This window comes from Phyllostomus discolor, chromosome 4 (genome assembly GCF_004126475.2).
Source record: "Phyllostomus discolor isolate MPI-MPIP mPhyDis1 chromosome 4, mPhyDis1.pri.v3, whole genome shotgun sequence".
Classification (NCBI taxonomy): Eukaryota; Metazoa; Chordata; class Mammalia; order Chiroptera; family Phyllostomidae; genus Phyllostomus; species Phyllostomus discolor.
In genome coordinates, this window is record NC_040906.2 from 111,417,149 (window position 1) to 111,443,397 (window position 26,249).

Sequence of the window (26,249 nt, forward strand, 5' to 3'; positions counted from 1 at the left end):
GGGGGTCTCCCCAGGGGAGAGCCCAGGCTTGTCCAAGGGCACAAACGAGCCCCTCCTGCTCTAACTCCCGCATCCTCAGGAAGCAGCTCTGCGGCACAATTACATGCTGGAGAGGGGACATCACTCTGATCGGCCTGGGTCAACCTGGAACACACACCCTTGCACGGGGAGGGGGTAGGCAGCCACCAGACCGGAGCCAGGGAGTCTGCCTTCTGTGTGTGCGTGCAAGCGTTTTTGAGCTCCATGCTCGGTGCTGGGCCAGCCCCTGTGCAGACCGCACCGGCAACCCACGGTGCCGAGCCAGTAGGGGTGAGCCAGAGCCCTGTCCTGGAGAACACACAGCAGGGACAGGGGGGTGGGGGGGTAGTGCGAGTGTGACACGCCTGGCACAAGGTCAGAGGCCCCGCAGTGTGAGCTGGGCGTGTGCAGGGAGGGGCTGTCAGAGGTGGGCCTCTGGGGACCCGCGCCACCCCAGGCACGCTGGGAAGGTCCTGTCTCACTGGGGTTCCAGCTGCCGCTCGGGTGCGGGCCCTGAGCTCTTTGCAGAGGAGGACTTGCATCCTCTGCAGTGGTGGTCTTCCGTCTGGGGTGCACACAGATTGCTTTCCAAGGAGCATGCCGGGAGCTTTAAGAAAATGAATTTCCAGATCCTCAAATTCTGTATTTTCTAAAACTGCCTGAGAACATGACTGAATTCACAACGCTCTCCCCACCTCACCGAAGGAAAAGCACAGCCCTCACCTGCCCTCACCAGGCTGCACTGGGCTGGGGCGCAGCCCCCCTGAGACCTGGGCCCCGACGCCCGGTCCCAGGCCTCGAGGAGGAAGTGGCCTGAGTGAAGTCTTCTGAATTCAGACCTGACGAGTATTCACAGCTCATGTAATTTTTAAAAATATACCCGGAATTTTCCCCAAATTATGAAAACATTTTCAAGATACCCACGGATACCCACAATTTCACATTCACTGTGCCTTGTTCAATGGGCTGGTTAAAATCTATTTTAGCAAATCATGTCATCAAATATTTATTCCTAATAATTACTCTTCATCTTCCATCTTATTTTTTATATCTCATATTAACAAAATAACTATATTTAAATTTATGAGATATTTTACTTCTGAACCTTAAAATGTTCCAACGATCGTGTACAGGTTTTTCCGAAGCTCTTTCTGGACACACGCAGATGCAACGTTAGGATGCCACGCTGCGCCGCACTCCGGAGACCCGGCGCTCGCCGGCGCTCTCGTTGAGGTGCCGGTCACAGGCAGCGCGTGGAGGGAAGGCGTGGCCGTGACAGACGTGTTCCAGGTGCAGGGAGCGACACATGGGGACACTGGGGAGGAACGGGGTCCCCGCAGAACTGCGCAGCAAACCAGACCACAGGGAGGGGCACTCGGGCTGTGGAGCTGCGAGGGCTTTGGAGCAGGAACCCGGCGTGATCTGCTCCTTGTGGAGACTGCCGGGGGGCCTGTGTGTCAGCTCCGACCCAAAGAGCTACTCTGGTGACCTCGTACCTGGATATTTGGGGGAACACTGCCTGGGGCCCCTAGGGCCTCTTCAACCAGAGGAGAGAGCTTTGAGCCGGAGACCATAGAGACCAAGAGGAGGCACTGGGGTCCATGAGGTATTTAAAGAGAAGCACAGAGAGACCCAGGCTGCTGGTTAGAGGTGAGGCTTAGAGGCCTGGGATCTATCCGAGAGGCCCCAACCCTCAGGTAAGGATGGGCTGGCACAGGGACAGCCACAGCGCACAGCTCACTGGGGACACGGAGGGGTGAGGAGGAGGGGCCTGCAGGACCCCAGCATGAGGCAGAGGTGAAGGTCAGTGAGGCGACAGCAGGGAGCAGATGAGGTCTCAGCTGAAATGAAATTTTTAAAAGCAGATTTTATTTATTTGTAGAGAGAGGGAAATGGAGGCAGAAAGAGGGGGAGAGGAACATCAATGTGTGGTTGCTTCTCATGGGCCCCTAACCGGGGACCTGGGTTGCAACACAGGCATGTGCCCTGACTCAGAATCGAACCAGTGACCCTGTGGTTTGCAATCCACTGAGCCACACCAGCCAGGGTGATGAGATGTAAGGGTGAGTGAGTTCTAGCTCCTGAGGGTTCTGAGGGCCAAGAGAGACTTAAAGAAACTGGTGTGCTGGGCCAGTGACGTGACGCGCACCAGGCTGGGCGAGCTACACAGCCACCAGAGACTGGGGCTGTGGGACTGGGGAGAAGACCAGCCCTAGAACCAAAGCTTCCTGAGAAATACCTGGTGGGGCCCAGGCTTTCCACATGGCGCTGCGGTACCCTGAGGCTCTCTGCCTTTGACCCCCTGGCTTCTCCTACACTAGCCAAAGGCCCTGGATAAGTAAGATGATGGATGTAAAGCTGTCACTGAGCTTGCAAACACTAAGGCTAAACTGTGGAGGAGTGACTGGTTTGGACTGATATGCTTGTGAGGGGCTGGGGGCTGCCCGAGGCCACATGGCAGAGAGGTGTGGGCACACTCCGATCCCACGAGGGCGGGACGCACTGCGGCCCTCCTCCCTGGCCACGCAGTGCTCATGGAGAGCGCGATCCTCGTGCTTCCCTGGGGGTGGGGGCCGGGGCAGCCCACCCTTTCCTTCCCAGGGGCCTGCTGGCTGGAGAGTCACTGAGCTTTGGATCTGCCCATGTTTGCTGAGTCCACTCCTGGATAAGAGCCTGTCTTAGGGGAGAAGGCACTGGCAGCCCGATGTGGGCAGGACGCAGGCAGGGCCGCTGGACACCCACCTCTCCCCCCGAGGGAGGAGCAGGCAGAGGAGAAGGTAGGGGCTCAGGGCGCAAGGGCGCGGCAGAGAGACGGGGGCCGGGGGGCTGCCACTTTCACCCGGAGCTCTGCGTCTTCCACGGCTTGGACAAGGACACGCACACACAGCACACACTCGTCTGCTGAAGAATCAAGTTCACAAAGAAGACAAATGTAGTATCAGCTGTGAAATTATATTTAAAATATAAGTTCTCTGCTTACCTTCTATATCACGACTTTTTCCATATCCCTATTCCTCATTTATCTACCACTGTTTCACATTTCACATTTCAAACTCTAATATCAAGGCTAAGTGAGGCATGCATCTTCTAGTCTGTGCTCTTCATTTTGGCAGAAACCGTTTTCTCTGGAGCGAGCCGAATTCTCTCCTTAGAGCTCAGGCCTTCGCTGTCCTCATCCCGGCCCCTCCTGCGGACCCCACGTGGCTGCTGCCCGAGCTGGCCCTGTCTCTCCTTCTCGTTCCCTTCTGTCCTCCCTCTCTCCCTTTCACAGCAAATCGTCCCCTTCAGGCCCACCTTCAGGTGCTTACCTGTCCATAGCCAGATGGGAGGGCCTTTCATGGAGATTTAAAAACTACCAGAGCCCTCAGCTCTGATCTAAGCCACGCAGGGTAAATCTGAAAATCTCCTAAGCAGCAACATCAATCTACTCGTCTCCATTGGCTTCGCCTTCTGTAAGAATCTGAACTGACAAGACCACCTTCTGGCAGACCATCAGCAGTCTCTCCTGCTTTACGAACACTCCCCCTTCCAAGCACCGGACAGTTGGGGGACACACCCAGAGACACTCTTGCTGAGTAGCCAGGGCCATCCCCCAACACAGCTCTGCTTCCTCACCTCCCACCCGACACTCCTGCTGCTCCTGGAGCTGCAGATGAGCGAGCACGCAGCCTGTCCTCTTCCTCAACCCACCCGGCCACGCTTCGTCCCGCACCGGTGTCCCAGCTTCTCCGAACGTGCTGCGTTTTCCTGCGCCTTCCCCAGCTCCTCATCCTGCCCCACCTCATTCTTTAATCGGTTATTTGTGTAATCCTCGCATTCCTGTGCCTGTTGACATCTCCGGAGGCTGCTCCTCCAGGCTCCAGGCTGATGTAACCCCCACACTGACTGACATCTCTCTTGCTCCTGGTTGCCTTTCTCAAGCGCTACCCCTTTTGTAGCCACTGGGTTTTCTCTCCTTGTGCTCTTGTGAGCTGCTCTTCAGCCTCTGGGTTCCCAGGTGGGCTCTTCCCAGCCCTCCCTGGGAGGCTTCTGGGTGCCTCCCACCCCCAGGCCCAGCCCACCCTCCTGCCTCTGTCCGCTGGTCTGTGGGTCCCCATCTGACTTGAGGACCATGTGTGGTCATCCTTTCTCCTGCTCAGTGTCTTGCAAAGGAATAAATAAATCAATAAAAATCCAGGATTGAAAAATAAAGTTAAAAAAGGTCTCAGTGTGGCCTGGCACTGACTAATGGCTAGTTCTTCAGGAAGGTCCCCCAAAGCGATGCTACTGGAGGGGCAGGTGGCTTTCTGCTCTGCACGGAGCTGGTAAAGCCTGGGAGGACACTGTCCGCAGGGAGCACTTAATAAACAGGGGTTCACTGGCCTGACTCTTGCTGCCCCGTTCGATGACAGGACGTGACTGAGCAGTAGTCATTCTTAGATAGCAGTTGTCTCAAGGTCGCATGCTAACCCCCCCATTCTGCTTCTGTAAGCCCACCTCCTGCCAGTGACTGCACTCCTCCCTTCTCCTGCTTCCGCCTTTGCAGCAAGAATATAAGCCAGCCCCCGCCTGAGCTCGGGGCCCAGAATTCGGAATCTGCCTCCTCTGGGTCCGCATGCGTGAATGAAACTCCACTTCGTAAACCCCGAAGCTGTCTGAGTCGCTTTTCTGTAACAGTTCCTGTTGTCATTCCCACTTGTCTAACTTGGTGATGTTAACTGCGCAACTGCCTCTAGCCCATGTAACCAACCTGTGTCAAAATAACAGTGCAAAAGGCTGCTATTCCCAACAGACCGAACAATACCAATGGCAAATCCCCACTGGCTGTTTTGGTTTTCTCGTCTGCATATTTCTCCGGAAGTTACGACCATTCCTTCCCAACACTGCAGGGTTCACGGCAGACCCTTCTACCTGAGGTGGGGGAAACTGGAGGCCCTTGGAAATCCCAGTGCTCCCGGCCTGGCTAGGCTCCCTGGGGACTCTGGGTGGGCGCACTGTGACCAGGGAGTGATGGCCAGACATGAGGACTGAGGCCACCTCAGAGCCACGCTGCACTCTGTGACCCTGGAGCCCCAAGAACATCACTAAAGGACCAGCTAACTTGAATACGGGCTGAGCATTTCCAGAGAGCCATGCAGGCTCTGCCAGATTCAAAGGTAACACACAGGAGATGGTTGTTTTTTTCTAAGTCACAGAGGTGAAGAGTGCAGTGGGTGTCCGGGTGAGCAGGCTGAGGGCAGGCGGGCCGGTGCCCCCACACGCCAGGCACAGAGGCCAGAATGAGAGTGATGCGTGCAGTAGGCGTGGTCAGAGGACCTGAGCGTGTGAATGGGGTTTGAAGGTCAGGATGTCTGAATGCATTCATTCATTCATTCATTCCACACACACTGAGGAGGTGCCTCCTGCGTGCCCCCCGTGGAGGTCTTGGCTCTCGGGGTGCGCCGCCCAGTGAGGACAGCAGAGCAGCAGGGAACAAGCGAGGGGCCCTGGGCCTGTGCGGAGCCACGAGGTGGAGCGGGGACGTTGGAGCTGAGTAGGGAAGGTCAGAGGAGGGAGCCCTTCGTGCAGGAGGAGAGGGGAGACCACTGTAGATTCTCCAGCCGAGGGTGATGACAAAGTAGGAGGTGTGGGGTGGGGGGAGCAGGGGCAGTGGAGGCAAAAGGCCGCAGCCCAGGCCGGGGGGGGGGGGGGGCACAGTGAGGACCCGGCCGGATCTGGGCAGGGCGCTGGGTGCTCGGGAGGGAGGAGACTCTCAGCAAAGAATATTCCTTAAGTTTACAATAGCACAAAAGGAATACTCACATATGGTGAGAATATTGTAAGTGTCCAAAGAAAGAAAGTAGATAATGACAAACACTTAAACCTCATGTAGAAAACACAGTAATGTAAACAGTAGAGCCCCTTTAGGACGGAGCCGGAGTCGCACCCAGGGGCGGGGCCTGGCACGGCTCAGGCCTCAGATGCCTGAGACTTTAAAACGGGGCAAAATGGCCTCTTCGCTGGGCCTTGGCAGCACCGTGCCCCGGAGCGCTGTTTGCAAGGGCGACAGGGAAGCAGGCAGTGTGACGACCGGACTGAAGACTACAGGACTGACAACTTAAAAGTTGATTGGGATTGCACAGCATCCCCACGGCATCTGCGCCAACTGAAATGCCTCCCGTCTGCTACCGTGAGTCCCCTTCCCGTTCTCACAGATGCCACCGCCTGGGTCTCCTCGCTGGAACAGTACTTGGTTTTCTGCCTGAAGCAATGCTTCCCTATCAGCTATTCTTTGATCGCAAATAAATGCCTGTTGCCTTTCACTTTGAAAGGCCTTTTATTTTTAGGTGAATACTTAAAATCCCCTGATGCAGAATTTAGTAATTTGGGATAAACAGGTAAGACTCATTTTTAAATGAAGAATAACACAGCTTGAGAACAGATTCAGCAGACTGACGGGAAAGAAAAGGGCCCGCGGTGGTGCCAGACTCTTTGGGAGAAGATGCTGGCAGGCTGCGGTGCCGCTCGAGGCGACAGCAGCGGGGCCCCAGGGGCCTCCAGCTCAGCCAGCCACTGAGGACCTGCACCCCCCTTCAGAGCCTTTCTCTGGTTTTGTTTCTGAAACTCTGAGGACCTCACTGAGCAGGAACACGGACCAGGCACCACACCTCCCGCCCAGCAGGGGAGCCGGCAGCTCGCCCCAGCTCACAGCCGTGGTGGGAGTCAACCTCTGGGCTAAGCACTTCCCAAGCCTGTGCTCTCTCTGTGTCTGGATGCCTGCCTCACACAGAAAATTCTAATAGCATCATAATAGGATTGTGATCAGTAGTCCTAGAAATTAATTTTGCTTGGAAGGTGAAGGTCAGAGAGGAAGAGGGATGTAAACCAGGCCGTGAGGAGCAGGGAGGCAGACGGTGGGGGGAGCAGCCCTGGGGGTGGGAGAGACAAGGGAAATACTCCCAGATAGAGTCTGGGGTCCTGCAGCCCACCCCCACCCGCCCGGCATGCCAGGGGAGGCTCTGCTCAGCCCTCCCCAGAACAGTGTGCTGGCTCAGTCATCTCAGTGGACGACCCAGCCCACCAGCCTCACGCCTGGCACGGCACCAGTGCAAAGCCAACACCAGCCAGGCAACCTCACCATCACCATCTCGTGCAAGGCTAGGGCTCCTTCCCCCAGGCTGCCAGGCACCTTCCTACGTGCGCCCGTTGCTAATGGGCACTCAGAGAGGGGCCTGCAGTTGGTCTTGAAAGTGTTCTTGGGAGCAGAGGTGGAACATAAGCCCATCCTGGGGAAGCTGGTTCCTTCACTGGTGGCCATGTGGTGGGGCTGTGCCCCAGAGGAGGTGCTTGAAGGCAGGGGGTGCCTCTGCTCTTTTCACAGGAAGCTGGAGGAGCAGCTGATTCTTGGAGGAGTCGTCACTACCACAGGTGTTGGGGGGATCTAGAAATGCAGACCCCAAGCTCTACTTCCCACCACACACTTGTGAGCCTCCCTCTAGGCGAAACAGCCAAGGCCTGAGTTCCTCTTTCCTCAGAAGCTTTTGTGATTCAAAAGCTTGTAATTTCTTTCCTCGGAACCTTCCCCACACCTCAATACAACTCAGACAGGATGTGACCAGAAGTGAATGCGGCAGACAGGGCAGCGCCTCACTACTGCTTTATGCAAAACCACCACCACCGCCCCGCACCGGTCTCCCTTCCCCTTTCAGCTCTCACGTACCCCATCAGCCTGTTTGATGGCCACTGCTCGCAAAGGGGCACCTTCGCTGAACCCGCTTCAATGGCCTCTGGATCTGTCCCCAGGGAGGACCGGCTAATTTGGAATGTAGTCCCGTGTACGAGTCGGCCACAGCCCTAGTCACCACCTGGTGTCCTTCTCCAAGCTGCCGTTTCACAGCACTTTGCCTGTCCTCTCCGGAGCCACCCCTCCCGACGTGCCTGCGACAGACAGCCCGGCGTTCCTTTCTCCGTGAGCCCTGGTGCAGGGGGCAGTGGACGCAGGGGCCCCTTCTGGGCGCTCAGCTGCTTCCTCCGTGGCGCCGCCTGCACCTTTCATTACAGGGGTTCCCCAAGCACCAATTGTCCCACATGCCTTCAAGGTTTTTTAAAGCAGAGAAGCCTCTGCTAATTTCCCATGTTGGCCTAACAGTCCACTGTGAACTGCAGCAGAAACTGGGGAAATTTAATAAATGGTGATCAATAACTCTACTACCTTGCTTTTCTGGCTTCTCTGGAGTAATTTTTACCGGCTGCTTTCATGCCAACCGATACAAATAGGATTTCTGACCCAGGATTCCAATCTGCATTACGAGGGGCGCAGCTGCACAATCGACACCTGCTCCTCAGAGACGCCTGCCGTGGGTCAGACACGAAGACACGGCTTCTGAGCAGCATCGCCCTGAGGACTCCCTACGTTTCTCTCACACGCCCGGCGTGGCAGCGCCGCACACACACTCAGCACGCAATGAGCCACTGATCCTCTGAGGGCGACGTGAACGCCTTTCTCACACTTCTCTCGGGGGCACAGGCCCCACAGACTGCAGGGAGGTTCCACTTGTGTCCCTTCGAGAATGAAGGCCAAGTGTTTCCAACAAAATGTCCCTTTTTATAAACCAAAGTTTTGTCTATGGGCATCGGAACAACCCACAGCATTGTTTTCAGGTGAGGAACCCCCCTCAGACTGTGAGCAGCACCTGTCAGCACTGCGGAGGGTGACAGGAAACCCACCCAAGCAGTTTGCACCATTAGGAATAGCACCCATTCCTCACAGTGTCTTGGTGACTCTGCTTGTATGTGACAACAGTGTGTTAACTTCCTTGCCCATATTCACATAGGCCAGGGCACCCACAAATAACCAGAACTCCATTTCTTGGAAAGTTCTGGAAAAACAGCTATTCCAGTGCTATTCCCCTAGGCAGCCCCAGAACTCCTGGTTGTTCTCTATGCGTGCACACTCCTGAGTTCAGTGAGAGCGATTCGCTAACTCAGTTAATTGGGCCCCAAAGTGATAGACATTATCTTTTTATTTTCAAACATGTTCTAGTTGCAGGCACATTTGGTGAGTGTGGCCTTATGAAGGCCTCGTCCCTGCTGGACAGGCATCATGGGAGCCTGGCTGCAGCCCTAGCCTCCTGGGAAGGCCGGGTGTAGCCGGGCTGTCCTGGGCAGCCCCTCACTTCAGCCAGGTGACAGGCACCTGTTTTGTCTGGAAGAGCTCCAGCTGCATGGAGATCTCAGGCCTGACCCCCACCTGCGGGCTCAGCAGCGGGACCCCGTGAGTTATCCCCACAGCTGATGTCTCATCCCCCTCACTGCTCAGAGGCTCCGGCACTTTCCCCTTGGCCAGCAGAACCACCGCTGCTCCAGTGCAGGGGGCCTGAGGGGGCTGTGGAGTGTTTGGGGCAGTGACATTACTTGCTGTTGTGTCATGCCCCTCTCTTTTCCTGATAAAATCTTTCATAATAGACATTTAAGTATAAAGATGCCTACAAAAGAATCTTTTATAATTATTCCACAAATTAAACATTTTTCTGCTTTTTACCTGTCTCACTGGAAAAGAACCTTTAAGATGTTCTCCCTCTCCTTATTTTAAACACGGATGTCCCGAGAGCCAGGGACCACAGCAGCAGGCTGGGGCAAGGCTAGCCCCAGCGCCGAGGTCTCCACGTACTTGGCTGTCCTCCTCAGCCTCCCCCCACCTCCCTGCCCTGGTCATCACGGCTGTTTCTCAGGCTTACTTCTGGATCCTTTCTTCCTGGCCTGACTTTTCAGGGGCAGCTGACCTTGACCATTGTCTGCATGTGTAGTCCTTAAATTCACATTTTTGTTTGGATGGCTCACCTTTAACCACCCCTCACCGTTTATTTTCTTGCAATAAATGCTTTCAGGCTTCCTCACAGCCAGCACAGCCCTACTGTCCCCCAAGGTCAGGGGACGGCAGCCGTGGTATGATCTTCTCTTCTCCCTCGCTCCTCAGATGCAGGTGGTCATGAGTGAGTCCCGAGAGCTGATCTCCCTCAGAACCCTGCACCCAAACTCTGGTCTAGTTTGATTTATTGGCTGGGGGGTGTGTGCCTACTGTGTGCTGGACACTGGGTTGAGTGATCGGACACAAGGATGCCATCCCACGGTCTCTGCCCTCAAGAAGCGCACTGCAGTGGGGCCCAGGCAAAGCCTCCTGCCAGGACGGTCGGCAAACTGGCTGATGCAGGCTGGGCTGCCTGCCCTGGGGCCTGCTGCTGCAGTGCTCATGCTCTCTCTGGCCCACACCTAGTCCCGCCCCTGCCAACGCCACCTCTGCCTCTGTACACAGCACAGGGCACCCAGGTGCTGTCTCAAACCTGGTTTCTTTCAGTTGTCTCTACTCTGAGCAGGTTTTATCTGCGAGTACCCCTTCCCCATCACTGCCACGTGCAACCCTTGGACACTGGGTTCTCTCTCCTGGCTGACGAAGGGGTTTGAGGGCTGGAACTGTGTCTCTCTCTGCAGGTCCTGATGTCACAGAGGGAGGGGCTCGCCTGTGCGTGAGCTCTCTTAGTCTCTGCCCCTGATGCCAGTTCTAGTGCTGACCGACTGACTGGGAATTCTGCCCTTGGGAGCCGGCACGTGACGGAGGTGCATCTTCAGGGCTCAGAGGGCCTCCTCCAGAGGACGCTGTGGGGGAAGCCCTCTGGGAGCTGAGGGACGTGATCAGACCTAGGGGCTGGGGGCTGGTAAATACTGATTACCAGGCTAGGAAGGAGATCTGGTTGTTTTTATTTAGAAACAGTCCATATCCCTCTATTTTTTTTTTTCCACTAGAGCCACATGTTGCTATGGGAACAGGGATGGCACTGGGAGCCCACAGCCACTCGCTGGCCTGACAGAGCCTGTAAATAAACTGTGCCTCACTGCCGGCTCCGCTGAGTGGTCCTGGAGGGCAGCTCCAGCAGCCGCTTCTGGACTTTCAGATCTGCTGGTGCCGCTGGGCTTTCGGGGAGCCTCCTGCGGCAGGCACACCGGCAGAGCATCCAATGAGGAGGAGGGGTCTGCCACCCTCCCACTCTCCCAAGCCCTCACGCAACATCTCATTCACGGCTCCCTGGACCCCTGTTGTAGACGAGGAAAGCCCCTCCCCAGCACCTGGCCCACACCCACCCACCCCAGCCTCTGCTTTGGCACACTCCCCTGTGCTTTGGTCTCAGACACTGACTGCTACTCGCACCGTCCCTAGAATTAAGGTCCTCTTCATGCAGGATGACTTCTCTTGGCAGTGGACCTGCAACCCCCACAATGAAGGGTCCTGCCTCAGCTGCCTCCTAGATGCAGCTCGGGCTGCGGCACAAGCCGGCCACAGGTGCCACTTGCTCACCAAGGTCTGACCCGGTAATGTGGCCATGGCAGAGCTGGGCTTGTTTGTGCCGCCTTGCTATTTATTATGCCTTTTTGGGAGATGGAGTAGCCTGGGTCACGAGAACCACAGTGATAGGGTTCAAATCCTGGCTCTGCCACTCACAGGGGGTGGGGAAACTTGTGCAAATCACTTAACATGGCTCAGCTTCGGTTTCCTCATCCATTTTCCCATTTTGCTGAAAGCAAAACATTTATCATGAAAACCATGCACTAAAAAGTGCATGAAATGCCTACTGTATGCAGGCACAACAGCACGTACACCCCACTTGGGTCAAGAACCAGCAACACAGCTGGGGTCCTGGTCCCTCTGCATGACCCTTCCTGATTCGAGCCCGCCCGCCTGAGGAAACCACAATTCTGGCTTTAATAAGAATCATTCCTTTGCTTTAAAAAAAGCTTTCACCACCTGTATATGTATCTTAAATGCTATAGCTTAGTTTTGCCTGTTTTTGACATTTGTATGAATATAACCCCACTATATGCATTTTTTGTTATGTGTCTGGCTTCTTTCCTTCGCACGGATGGTGGCCCCCTCGGACCACATGACGAACTTTGCTTGTCCTTTCCCTGGAAGCTGCACCATCAGGAGGGGTCCCTGTGGGTCTGGTATGGATAGTGCTGATGTGAGCATCCTTATTCCTGAATCCTGAACTTGTACAAGAGTTTCATTAGAGATTATACAAAGCTGTGAAAATGCTTAGTCATGGGGTGGGTTGCACATACTTAACTCTGGCAGAAAACTGTTCTCCAAAGTGACTGTCCCGTTTCTACGGCCACAGCACTGATGAGAACTGCCCACAGCCCCTCGGCTTCATCAGTGCCTGGCACTGAGTTTCCTCATGTTTAAAATGCAGTGAGAGTAGAACCTGCTTCACATGAGGATTACACAGTGCGATAAATATAAAGGGCTTGAAATAGGGCCTGGCACATAGTAAGTGCTCAGTAAAGATTAGTTATTATAATTTATTAATACCTCCTAAAGTAGGAGATGCTGAGGTATTTAGCATACAGATTTTTCCATTTACAAAAGTTTCTGGTTTAAGAAACTCCTCAGTGTGACTACAGAAACTCTGCCTTGGAATGATGAGAAACTGAATTACTAAATCTTTCCCTTTATCTGGCTGGCTGACGGGGAGAAGCAGAGATGGACAGACAGACCGAATGACCCACCCACTCATGCAGCCAGCAGGTGCTCTGTGCGCTCACATGCCAGGACCACGCTAGGTGCCAGGGATGTAAAGATAAACACACAACACGGCCTCTCTCCTCCGCTACATAAGTTCGATAAGTAAATGGAACCCTGAGAGCTGGCTGCAGACTGTCAATACTATCTTCAGCTTCGTTATTGACTCGGCAAAGCCTTTCACGTGGCTTTTCAAGGGCAGGAGCCCAGTCTGTCTGTGCTGCCGAGCTAGTTTTCCTACAGTCCTTTTTAACCCTCGGGGCCGTCTGCGCCATGAGCTCAATGCCTAATAACAAAATCACACCAAAACTTGCTCTCAAACCCGGCTTTTCATAAAAGCCACAAAACAAACAAACAAACACATAACTTCTACTTCTTTTGATACACTGGCTGATTTTCATAGGGCTACGGACAGGCCTCACGTGGGTCCGCCTGTTCTCTTTAAGGATGTGGAAGTGGCCTTTGTTGCTTTGCTGTGGTAATCACTGAAACAAAATGAAGGGTCCGTGAGTGGTGTGGTATCAGAACCAGCGTGGCCCTGTGACAGTCACTGCAGCTGAAACTTCAGATCCAGTGACATTAGTGGTGGTGATGATAAGGGCCAGTTTCTAACCTTTTCCTGACAAGAGAAAATGGGCAGAAATGCCTCCTGCAGAGCTCAGAGTCCATCAGCAGCTGAGGCAGGTGGGCCCAGACACCCCGTGAGGAGACTGAGGAAGGGGCCACAACGGGTCTTCCTGGCTCAGGCACCGGGGAGAAGCACACGTGTGAAAACAACTGAAGGACAGCAGGGCGAGGGGCTGTGGTGGAGGACAAGCTGACATGTGTCTGCCATCCAGTGCCAAGTGTGGCAGACCGACAGAGGAGCCCTCTCGAGGGGCACACAGGATGTGCAAACAGGCACCCGAGAGTGCAGGGGGGAAACACGAGACTGGTGAAAAGTATGCCAGGCACGCGGGCGCACCGAGCGGAGAGTGGAGCAGGGCACCGCTCACGCGCACGCACACGGGGATGAAGGGGAACTGTTCTGAGTGAGGGCAAGGGACAAGGAGGACACTGGGTACACAGGAGCAGGAGGTTGTGAAGGAATGGTGCCATCTTTAAGAGGCAAGCATCAGGGAATTCACTGACAGAAGTCATAAAGGTAGCGGAAACATTAAACAAATTCGTTGCTGCAGTGCTCACAAAGGAAGATGAGCGACAGATGCCCGCAGCAGACATACACTTCCCAGAGGAGAGGGATGAAATGCCACAGGAAATCAGAGGCATGCCAAAACAGAGGATCAAGAAATCTGAGCCTCCACAGACTGCTCAGGCTGCCGTCACCTGCGAGCCAGCTCCTGCCCCATCGAGAGAAGCGAGGGAAATTAACGTGCAGCAGAGAGATGCTGAGACCTGCGTGCAGGAAGGCCAGGCTGCCTGGAGCCACACAGACACATATCTGCAAAGGGCAGGAAATCTGTATCTGCTTTAGCTTGGGAGGCCTCTGCTACTCCGACAGCAGCCAGATGTTTGAAAGTCAGGGCAGTTTCCACAGCCACCATTGCACAGCTGCTGGTTACCATGACCACTTAGGCACCGTGCAGGCCTTTTGCCAGAACAGCCCAACTCCATCTCTTCTGAATGCTCCTCAACTCCCAGGAGCCTCCACACTGCACGCTCCCCACCATCCCCTGCTCGCACCCTCCCTCTCTGGAGGGGCCAGCACCTGAAGAAGACAGAATTACCTGGAGATGTGGCAGGTTATTTAGCCACATTTCTCTCTGTTGTCACACAGACGAGCTTCACATCCATGCTACACACCAGGGCCAGCTATGCTCCTGAGGCCAGCCCCAAGTCTTTGGGCTGCTGAGCATGCAGTGTCTGCATGGAAACAGGCTCTGCCTCTGAGTAAGGGGAGGCCACTGATGCCACTTGGCAAACCAGCAGTGGCAACCCTGAGAGGCAACCCTGAGTGGCAAGGCCGAGGAAACCCCGCCTCCCCTCCACAAGCCCTCCACACAGTGATGAAGACGCTCCAGCTCCAACTTCCTGGTGGCATGGTTCTCGCTCCCATGGGACTTGGAATTAGAAACGTCCTGGACCCCAGGCCATCCTGGTCCCCCGACTCTGTCCGGCCTCCTTTCTGGCTGTCTGTGACATCTGGGTGCTCCTCTAGGGCTGCCTCTGCCAATCAAGTTACCCCCTTCCCTTCCAACAGCCCTTGCCCCTCGCCCCTCTTTGCCACACTGGCTGACCACATTCCTGCTATGCCTGAGATAGATGATGTTACTTCCTCCAAATGATGTCCCAGAACCCAGTTATGCTGCAGTAAAGAACACTCTCTGGGATGGTTTGCTGCATGCTTGATGCCCAGTGAAATTTAACTTTTCGTGCCTTTTTTTACTGGTTTTGGAGAGAGAGAGAAACGGGGGTGGGGGGAGAGAGAAAGGGGGAGAGAGACAGAGAGAGAGAGAGAGAGAGAGAGAAACCTCGACTCGTCGTCCCACTCATTTATGCACTCACTGGTTGACTTTTGTATGTGTCCTGGTGGGATCGAGCCTGCAGCCTTGCTTGTGGGGACAAGGCTCTAACTGAGCTGCCCAGCCAGGTATTGTGTGGCCTCCTGTGTGCTCTGGGAATGATACGTTTCATGGATCTTGCCTTATGACCCAGGATCGGCCACTATTTATTTAATGATTTAAGATGTTTCCCAGTGGGCAACACTATGTTGAACTTACTTTCTTGATCAACAACTGACTCACTAAGGCAGCTGATCAAGTTGCTCATCGGCCAAATGTGACAGATCACAGCGGCCAACCCATTCAAACAGGCTGGTCTGAAGTGGCTGGGCCCCTCGCACAGACAGTTTTGGGAAACTCATCAGGGAGAGAAGGTCTTGCGCCCCCACTTCAGAGTTGTGCGATGGGGCATCATTCCCCATCTGGCCACCGAGGTGAGGGGCGGGGACCCCCAGACGCACTGCAGGGCTTCTCAGCCTCCTCTGCCTTAAGGGTTTCTTCTGTTGTAACACACAATTGCGCAGTCCCTCTCAGGAATTAAAGAAAAATCTGGTCTTTTTTATGTTTTATATAAGAAACAAGTGACTGCAAATAAAATGATTTCATTTTAGCTAACATAAATTTAAGTGGCAAGAAAGACTGACATTTATTGGCAAAATTTAAAAAAATATGGGGATCCTTATATGTATTAAAATGTAGATTTAAATTTACTTTTGTTACATCATCAAAAAGTGCTTTTATGAACTGCTGTTTAGAATTCTTTAATTCAGTGTGCTTTATAAATTATCATCTGGTTTACTTTTAGAATTTTCAGGTTTGTTTTGAATTAAAGAGATAAGAAAAGAGTTTCAGGCTTCTATTTACAAGTTCTCTGCAAGAAACACATTGTAGGGGTGTATCATTTTTATTCTAAAAACTAAAAAGGCAAAATGAATATAAAATATCACAATATTCTCACTTTTTAAAGTGCTTTTGAAGTACCAGAGCAACCTTGGTGTACTCTGGAGATTCTGATTCAACAAACACAACGTACAAATCTCAGACCAGCTATGTAACATGCAGAAACCTCTTACTCAAAAAGCAGGAAAAAAGCTTTTTTCCAATCTCTCTCTTGACCTATCACAGGGTTTGCATTTGCTCTGTACTGTGTTGCTCTCTGAGGGGACTCTTCAGGCCAGGGCAGACACAGGAGCCAGGGCCGTACCCAGTGACTGTGCGCACTCGGGCTTCCTACCCGAACCTGACCCCTGCCAACGTGCCAGTGCCCATCGCAGTGGAGGGAGGCGGTGACTGGGAGGCACTGGGGGTCCCAGAGTGGGTAGCTGAGAACCCGTCCTGGGAAGGCGAGAGGGGACGGAGGCAGGCCTGAGAGTGAGGCTCCAAGATCCGGGTGGGTGTTTCGCTGTCCCATTGGGCTTTCATTACAAACAAAAACGGCGACAACAAAACTGCTAAGAATTTCAAGGTGGTGCTGAAGTGCATTCCACCTCCAGCCCAGGGTCCCCCTCTGGGCGAGGAGCCCCATGCAGGTGCCCTGGTTGCCTGCCCGGGAGGCTGGTCCATACAGGTGTGAGAGAGACCACATTAAGGTAAAATCGCAGAACTGTTATTATTTTGATGCCTTTCCTTTACCACCGAAATTTCAGCCTTACTGTTCCTCCCGGTTCCTGTCTTAACCAGTGGCCCTTCAGGGGTGCGCACCGAACACACGTCTGACAGACGCAAGGGAGGGATGAGCAGACTAAGCTGGCAGCACGGCAATCGGCTAGACACCAGTCTTCTCTGGCTTAAGAATGAGCCATGAATTGATTATTTTAAACTCAAAACTGAAGCAGATGCTATTCTCACCTGAAGTTGTGCGAGTGAGCCCAGACGGGCCTCTGTGAGCCCAGCGGGCCTCCACACTGTTGCGGGGACCGCAGCCCAGGCGCGCCTGGCTCGGTCCCGGTTGGCGCTTGCCACCCCGGTGCAGTCCCCGCTAGCGCCTCCCTCACACTCAGTGTCTGGGCTTCTGCAAGCCTTGTAGGCACTGTCTCTTTTCCAACCCAGAGGAGCCCCGTGCCCTTTTTCTGAACCATTTCCTTTCCAGCAAAACAACATGGCAGTGCCAGGCACCCCACCGGACTGCCTCCCTGACCTCGGGCGCCAGAAATGAGTGAAAACAACCTGCCCACTCTTCCCTCATTAAACCCAAAGGTGAAGGGACACCTACAAATAGTGTGGTCCGCTGGCATGACTGCCTGTCCCTGGGGGCCCGGCGTGGGGCCAGCGGAGGAGCAGGCCTGGAGGGAGGGGCTCCATCAGAAACATTTCTGTGCAGCCCGCACGGGACCGAGCAGACAGAGAGCAAACCAGCAACTGTGCACCACGACCACCCCTGTGGGGCTGGGGTTCCTTAAACACCACCTCAGAGGGCCAAGGGACCTCTGAAATAACTGTCCTCTGGGAGGACGGAGGACTCTGAGGACACGGCACTTGACCCCTCAAGGTCCCTGTGGTCTCCAGTTCCACAGAGGCAGGAGGAGTAGCAAAGCCACAGGAGCTGGCTGTCACTTGCCAGTGAAGAGACGTTCAGAGACGATGATGACATCCCCACTGTGCGAGAGCGGGACTTTCTTCTGTACCAAGCTGTCTCCACAACGGGCCATGAGCGGGTGGGACAAACGGTTCCACTTAACTCAGGGTGTAGCATTTACCTGCGCATCACGAAACATCACAGCATCTTCTGAGAAAGGAGACCCTTACCTCATTTGCTGTATTGTGTGTTCCAACGATGCGGATGAAGGAGGCAGGCTGTCTTTCGAAAGTTACTGATTGCCAGGACCTGTGAGGGGAAGCACAGCCATTCGCTTGGTTAGACGGCACAGGTAACCGAGCACATGGAGAAGGGCCGCATGGCCTCTGCTCTCCAGGCTGTGCCACAGGAGAGGTGGGGGGTGGGGCGGGGCAGTACCTGCTGTGTGGCTGAGGGAGGTGGCAAGTATCTAGCACCCATTCAGACCCTAGTCTCATTACAGAAGGTGCTTCTACCCTTCTGTGAAGGTGACACAGGTTCTTACAACGCTTTCCACAAACAAGCACCAAGTGCAGACCAAGCTCCCGTCACGACAGAGTGCGGCCTAACAGAAAAGAGATCAAGGTCGGCGGGAGTTCATAAGACACATCTCCCTCTCTGTGACTCGGGGCCTACCGCGGAGGGTGGCTGGCTGGACAGCCACGTCCGAGCGGGTGCGGGCTGCACAGGAGGGCTCCAGGAAGGGGAGGGTTTTGAATCAGGGCAGGACTGTGGGCAGGGCGGGGAGGGCTGTGGAGTCCCACACTCTGGTTAGAGAAGTGGGGTCACTCACTGTGGTGCAAACCCCAGCTCTCCCGCCTGACCACCACGCCCCCTGCCCTGCCCTGCAAGTGGCAGCACCGGGGGAGGGCAAGGCCATTTCCCATAGGCCTCCATCCCGCCTTCTTGACCCCAGTGCACCCCACGGCAACAGCGATGTATTCTCAAGACTCCCAGGCTCTGGGCAGGCCCCAAAGCAGCCCCAATATTTTAAAGGCAGTTCCTCGGGGTCAGCAGGGCCTAGGCCAGGTTCCTTAAAGACCAGCCTTAAACCAGCCCTGAAAGGAGGAGCCCTGCCCTCGGTTTACCGCCCGCAGCTCCCCGGATGCACGGGGAGGGCACAGCCCCCGAGACCGTCCGTGCCAGTAGTGCTTTCTGTAAGGAATGTGAGGGGTTCGCGGTTGCGCCATCCCTCCTCTGTGCACACAGTGGAGATGCCAGCTGCTGGGAAGCTGTCTCCTGTCACTGTCTAATTACCAAGTAGTGCTACCAAAGAAAATATATGTATTTGTGGTTTGTTTTTCCCTCTTTGGTTTCAGGTGTTCCATCTTGTCTCTCACTACGAGCCTCCCACTGAGACCGAAGCACTGCTGCCTGGACACCAGGCCCTCAGGGTCGTTAAAAAGTCGTTACCATCCTGTGTGTGAAGTGTGTTCCTCTGAAAGCAGTTTTCTGGAAACAGCACAAGAAAAATCACTCTCCTTGTAAAAACGCTATTCCTCACACATGAAGGTGATGCCATCTGACCACCCCCAGAGCTTGCGTCCCTGGCCATCTTGGCGGGTGGCTGATTTCCTCCCAACCAGCTCGGCTCCCTGGGCAGCCTGCTGGGTGGGTTGTGGCCAGTGGGCCAGGCGGGCCCTGCGGGGCTTCAACACAGGCCCAGCTGTCACTTCCTAGCCAGTCCGTGTAACTCGTGACAGACTCATGTCCTTCTAGCAGGTCTGGGGGCCCACGCTGCGCCGGGCATCAGGTCCCATCATGTCCCTGCTTCTCAGACCACCCCCCAGGTACCGGAAACAGGACTAGGATAAGTGACAACAGCCAGTGACAGCGATTAGGTCCAAGTCTGTCACAGAAAGGATTGGGGTGGGGAGGGGTGGGAGTGGAGGAGGTAAAGGTTTTGCTCTTAGCTTTCTATCCCCAGGCCCACCAAAAAAATCTTCAAGTGCTTCTGGATGTAGAGGTGGAACTTGACACTTGTAAGCGCAGGGTTCTCACAACATGCTGGGGGCTCTGAAAGTGCAGGCGGGGCCCTCAGCCTCCCGGGCCCAGCCCCTCCCACAAGGAAGAGGCAGAGGCCCAGGGAGGCAGGTGAGGCCTCATCCGGGTGCCTTCTTCTCACTGGCAGCTGCTCTCCTGCCCTCTCCGCCCCCACACATGGGACCCCAGGCTTCCGCAGTGGGCTGGGGTGGGGGCTGGGGGCTTTGCTGGGGAGACAGGGCAGCAGCCTGAGCAGGAGAGAGCATCTGTGGAGTAATAAGACCCAAAGGCTTCAATTGAATACAAATCCTCCATTACATTACATTAATATCTAATCACATTAGAGTTCATTTTCACTAACACAGCCTGAGAGTTGAATAGATGATTTAATTTTCAGCAAAACTGGATACCAAACCTAAGGCCAAAGTATCAGTAGGAAGGGAGTGAGTGGGTAGAATGAGGTAAATGAGCCTCTCTCCCTCCCCAAATATCAGATTCCATTTCCCCTCAACGGCTTCAAAACAACCTTGGATGCTGCTCCACCGGAAAGGTGGCGCTGGAGCGTGCGTGTCACCGTCGTGACCGAGCCACGTTTGCGATCACTGCATCCTCGAAGGAGGCGGCTGCGGCCGAGATTTCACAGGGTCGGACCCGCCATCGCTCAGCCCGCTCAGAGGCTGGAATGCCGTTTCTGTCGGTTGCTGCAGAAACGCTCGTATTCCCAGTTACTCCGATCTCTCCTGCGGCAGGCGAGACAGCGTCCGGGGCGTGGCACCCACTCAGTCAGAGGGAGGCCCGGGGGCTGGGAGGAGGTGTCTGAATAGGAGCCTCGGGGGTCAAAGGACACTTGCGGTGTCTGCCCTGGGCACTACCCCCAAACCATAAAAGCGCGCACAGCCCGAAGCCCCGCCCCGGCCCTCGCTGGCTGTCCACCAGAGGAGTCCATCCCCTTTCCTGAGCTGTAATTCCTCATGTGTCCAGTGCTGGTGGACATATTACCACCCCCTGGTTGCAGAACGAGGTCCCACTCACAGCACACTGTAAACGTGTATCTATGCATACAGGAAGTCAAAGATGTCAACAGGAATGCTGGCTGAAATGTTGATCAAGCTTTTGGATTTGGATAGAAGAATTTCAAGAGATATGTACTGTACTTTCGTACTGTTCGAATTTGATAGGGAGTATATGTAATCATTAAAAAAAAGTACCCATCTTACTACTGCCTAAGGATTTAATACTGATCCCATGACACGAACTGAAAATGCCATCACTGTATTAGCACGTGAGATGTTTCCAGTTGGGAGGATCACTGAGGTGACAGCCCAGACAGCGGGTTCTAGCCCTGGTCCTTCGTGGGCGAGAGGTCGTGTGGCTCGGGGGCTGACGGCCTGGGGTCTGCAGCCAGGCTGTCGGCGTGTGAATGTCTCTTTTGTGAAAGTGAAATTATCTCCGTGACCTTAGGCAAACTGCTTCCTTCTCTGGACTTCAGTCTCTTTATCTAATAACAACAATAACCATCAAAAAAATTTCAGTGAAGATTAAATACAGGGTCCGGCAGAAGTAACAACTGCTTGAGGGTGGTTGGTAGGATAATAGTACAGGTGTAATAACCTACAGTTTTAATTTGAACATTTCACCTAAAATGTCACATGGAGTGCTTGAATGTGATACTGCTATGTTACAGAATTACAAACTTATGATTTTGTAATAAGAGATTTTGTAATAAAACAGGGGCGTCATTTGCCCCGGACCCTGTACACTCACAAATGTAAAACATCGATTACTACTATAATTACCATTCAGCTCAGTGAGCCTGGGCAAGACACACTGCTCCCCTGGGCCCCACCCGTGAGTCATCCAGGTGGACAGTGTGTGATTTAATGACTCCTGCAGAGGTCCCCAGGGAACCCTAGGCACCCCCATCAGCACCCATTTCTCAGAGGCAGACAAAATAGCTAGATGTCATGGGCATCCACACAGCTGTGGTGCTTGCCCTTAGGAAGTCTGTAATCTCTGCGGGGAGACCCGCTACCCTCCTTGAACTGATTAGAAAACAGTGCACACAATACCGTGGTCCCAGCTCATGAACTGGTGGTGTTCTAAAACTTCCCTTGTAATTAGTTGTTTCAAGCTTCAAAAGGAATTTTTCCAGAGAAATAAAGCTATACATTTTGATTGGGTTCCCAGGCCCACCCATAAAACTTAATTTAACCCACAAGGAGGCTGAAGTATGATATACATGAAGCTAAAAAAATGATGTTGTTGCCATAGCGGTAATTAAACAAGCTAGAAAAGCAAGAAATTTAAAATGGTCTCCCTAGTGCTGCTGCTTGAGGAGTGAGGATTAAACGCTGTAATGAATATAAAATCATGGGGACGTGGCTGGAATATGGCAGGTGGGCCATCGATAAGGAGCATGAGAAGGGGGGGCAGTGGCGTGGCCTCCTGAAAGCCGCCCTCTGTAGAGCACTGTGCCGTTCCCAAGCGCATCACAACCATGACCCTTCTCGCGGGCCCCGAATGCAGTCTGTTCAGCAGGTAGGCACCAGCTGCAGTCCCACTTCAGAGGTAGGACACTGAGGCAGCAAGAGAGGGTAAGTCATCTGTGAGCACCCCAGAGCCATGGAGTGGAGTCAACCACAGGAGCCAACTTTCAAATGATTGAGGGGCTGGGGCACTGACTATTCACTGCCACCCGAGTCCCAGAGTTTTACAGCACCTCACCCAGTGTGGGTGTCAGGACTCCAGGACTGGAGATCACACCCTCCCCACAACGGTGGATTACAAGATGACCTCAGGCGAATGACAATTCCCTGAAATCTCAGTTTCCCGTGTGAAATTGGGGTAAGAATTCAACGAGCAAACAGAGGGTGCCTGGCACAGGGAGCAGGCATCACAACTGCTGGCTGCTCGCAGTAGGTCTTCACATTCACACACATGGAAAATGGGGGCAGGGAGCAGGATCGGCAGGTGCTCCTTTTCTCCACACACACACTCCGCGGAGGGCTCGAAAACACAAGGTTTACTGAACGCAAGTCAGAGGATGCTACGTACCGTGTGGGACTGCACACACAAATCTGTACACAGGTTACTCATGAAAACATACATGCTGGTAAATACTTTTAAATGCTCTGGGAGGACGTATGCCGAATTCACGCGAGTGGCTGTCTCCGAGGAGAGGTGGGGAGTGGGATTGCTTTGGGGGCACAAAGGCAGCTTCAACACTAACTGGAATGTTTTATTTCTTTGATTAAAGTAAAAAGACTTGAAGTATATGTGGAAAATATGAACTAGCCAATTCTGGGGATGAGTATGTGAGAGAATGTTATACTACTCTTTAATCTTTTCTGTATTTTAAACAGTTCTTGAAATAAATAAATAAAAAGAAAGAGGAAGAAGAAAGGGACTAAAACTACATCTGTGTTATGTGAGAATTTGCTGGAGGTAGAATTATCTAAACAGAAAATACAAAAATTAGGGAAAGGTGGAGTTCCTCTTGGTGGGGGTGTGGTTTCGCTGGGTGGTGCAGCTTGCTCCAGACAGCTGTGCCTTTGTGGGAAGCAAGCGGAGGAGAGGAAAGTGGCCGGGTGGGGGAGGAATGTCGCCATCTGTAAGTGCAGGGTTGTGTGCATGGCTCTGGATGAAGGACACCACCTCACAGGCCCCTAAGGGCTAGAGGAGAAAGACCACCGAGAGTGGCTCTCCAGCCTAAACCTCGTCCTGCCTCCTCTGGATATGCTGCGGATCCTGTGCCAAGGGTGTCCGGTCTTTTCGGCTCTGGGAATACATGACTCTGCTGCCTGTGCTGTCAAGAGAATGCGAAGGTCAGGATTTTTCTGTAACAGACCTGCTGAACGGTGGGGAGACAGAGACAAGAAAGCCTCTGGCCAGCGTGGGACACCTCACGCCAAACTGGCGTGAAACACGTCAGATTAATCACAGGGGTTAATCTTTGCTTCCTCCACTAAAAACACAGGAAGGAAACTTAATAAATGCTTCATATCTAATATATGTGTTACAACACATACACACATACATATGAGCGCAAAGCAGAGAAAGGGAAAGGATAAGGAGATGTTACCATTTCTCTGCATCAACACCTCAGAGAGAAAACACATAGGGAGCAGGCGGATTCACCCTGCAGAACCTGGAAAGGCTGGTGTCCTTGACTCACCAGCCACCTCTGATGATGAGGGTGTGCAGGGGGCTGAACCAAGAGCACTAGTTGAAAGCAGGGAAAAAGATCAGGTGGGCTCTCCAGCTCCCTTGTCCTCCTCCCAACCCAGTGGGGAAGGACCCCCTGCCACGTGGCAGTGGACAGGGATTTCACTCGAGTCTTTGAACACACAGGGTCTGGACTCTGAGAGCACCAGGCACAGCAGGGTGGGACCCTACAAATGCTGAGAGCAAGGGATCACACAAAGGTGAGTTTCCCAGGTGGACAGTCCTGGGCATTCAGGCCATTGTGATCCAGGCTTAAGCCTCCAGGCAGGAGACTGACCAGCCAGAGAGGAAAGATCTTGGGATACTGATCCACCGTCCTTCCCTCTGTCCCTCCTGTCTTTTTCTCATTGATATTTATCAAGTGCTTCCCATGGAATAGGCCCTGTTTCATACTGCCCTCAAGAAGCTTCCATTCTAGTGGAAGAGAACGACAAACATTCATCTGAATTAAAGAAGGGCTACGGAGAAAAACAGAGCAGTGTAAGGAGACAGAGCAGGGAGCCTTGCCTGCAATAACAGCTGTAAGAAGTACTCTCTGGTGCAGGGGCAGCTGAGTTAGGACCCACAGGAAAGGAGAAAATGGCCACGCAGAACTGGAAGAGTGCTCCAGGGAAGGAAGAGGAGGCAGCCAGAGCGGGGCCGGAATAAGTGGGCAGGGGTCCCCCAGGGAAACCTAACCCCTGTCTGATGACCTGCAGTGAGGCCCACAAAACCATCCACACAGAAGGCTCCCAGACAGCTCTCTCAACGCCTGACTTTTAAAGGTAAACAGCCAGTCAAGGATCATCAAAGACTCTAACATGAAAGACAGAGACCAAAAGCAAATAGAAAAGAAAAATAACTCAGAGGATATAGATATAATTCAAAAGGCAGAATAAAACTTCAGAAAAAACCCCTATACTCCCTCCAGAAAGATAAGAGAAAGTATTATTACATGTTTGAAATAAGAATAAAATAATATGAAAAGAAGTATTCAGAGAACAAGAAAATGCTCTTATAAATTAAAATTATGATTTGAAATAAATAATTCAACAAAATAGTTAGAAGCTTAAGTTGAGGAAATTTCCCACAATGTCAGACAAAATGACAAAGATAGAAAATAGAAAATAAAAGATAAAAGGGAGAGAAAGAGAGAGAGAGAGGGAAGAGGGATGAGAGCCAGCCCTGGCCGGGCAGCCCAGTTGGTCGTAGTGTCTTCCTGAGAGGCCAAGGCTGTGGTTCGACCCTCGATTAGGGCACATGCCAATGAATGTATCAATAAGTGAAACAACAAATCTCCTTCTCTCAAATAAATCAACAAAATTTAAAAAGAGAGAGAGAGAAAGAGAGAATCAAACCAAGAAGTCCACCATCCAGTTACAAGTTCCAGAAAAAGAAAGGAGAAGATATGACCCAGAAAATTGTCACAGTAAAATGAGGCACTTTCCCAGACATGAAGGGCATAAGTTTCCAAGTTAAACAGGCCACTACAATAAATGAGAACACCCACACCCAAGTATAGTATTGAGAAACTTTAGAAGGTCTAAATGCTTCTGGAAGGTCTAAAAAGCAGGTCAACATAAAGACGCGGGAACCAGAATCAATGGGATTTTTAAAAAGGAACACTGGGGGTCTGAGGATAATGGAGCCCTTCAGTCCAAATGCTGAGGGAAAGCTTAGTTCCCAGCCAGAGGGCTTATTCCCAGCCAAACTATGATCAAGTATTAAGACAGAACAAAGAAACTTTCTGGCATAAATCTCAAAAAATTTACTTCCACTGCATTCATAAGAAACTACTGGAAATGTACTCCATCAAAAAAGGCACTAAACAAAGGCAAAGAAAGTTATGGAATCCAGAAAACAGGCTCCGCCACGAAAGAGAGGCGGGGGAATTCCCGGGTGATGGGAGACGCAGGAGAGCTGTGTGACGCACCACAGCGCAAGCAGCCCCGACAGAGGGGAAGGCAGGGCTCCCAGCGGACTTCTCAGGTGGGGCAAAACTAAACTGATGTAGCAGGTGTTAGAGCAGGTTGAGGGAATCTGTATCACCCTGAAAAAAGTTTGGTGGAAGAATTAACGATAAGTACATAGCAAATTAATGAAATATGTGCATATATTTGTGTATATGTATATACACACGTATACATGTACATGCATGTATAATACTAAGTGATTTTTTAACTACAGGAAAGATGAATGAAAAAAGAAAGGTGACCATAACATAGTACGTGGCTCAGCTCTGAACAACAGTCACTTAGTCACGCCAGCAGCTGTGATAAATGACACAAAGAAAAACTGCTCTAACTAGAGAGGGAGGATGGAGAGAGGAGGAGAGTGTTGTAGTTGCCAGGGGGAAGGGCAACAAAGCCAAATCCCTATCTTCCAAAGTAGGAAGACGATAGATAATTCTGATAACAGAATTAAGAAATAAAACAAGCGTATAGTTTAGAAACATGAG

At 52.8% G+C, this 26,249-nt stretch overlaps 1 protein-coding gene across 2 annotated transcripts in view; it reads right to left on the reverse strand.

The window, feature by feature from the left end:
* The window catches only part of BTBD9 (BTB domain containing 9), a 458,630-nt gene that overhangs the window by 4,261 nt on the left and 428,120 nt on the right, over positions 1-26,249 (reverse strand). For both annotated transcript variants that reach the window (XM_028509172.2, XM_036024064.1), the window contains exon 10: positions 17,797-17,875. In XM_028509172.2, the coding sequence (XP_028364973.1) occupies positions 17,797-17,875 (79 nt within the window). The remainder of the gene's footprint in view (positions 1-17,796; positions 17,876-26,249) is intronic.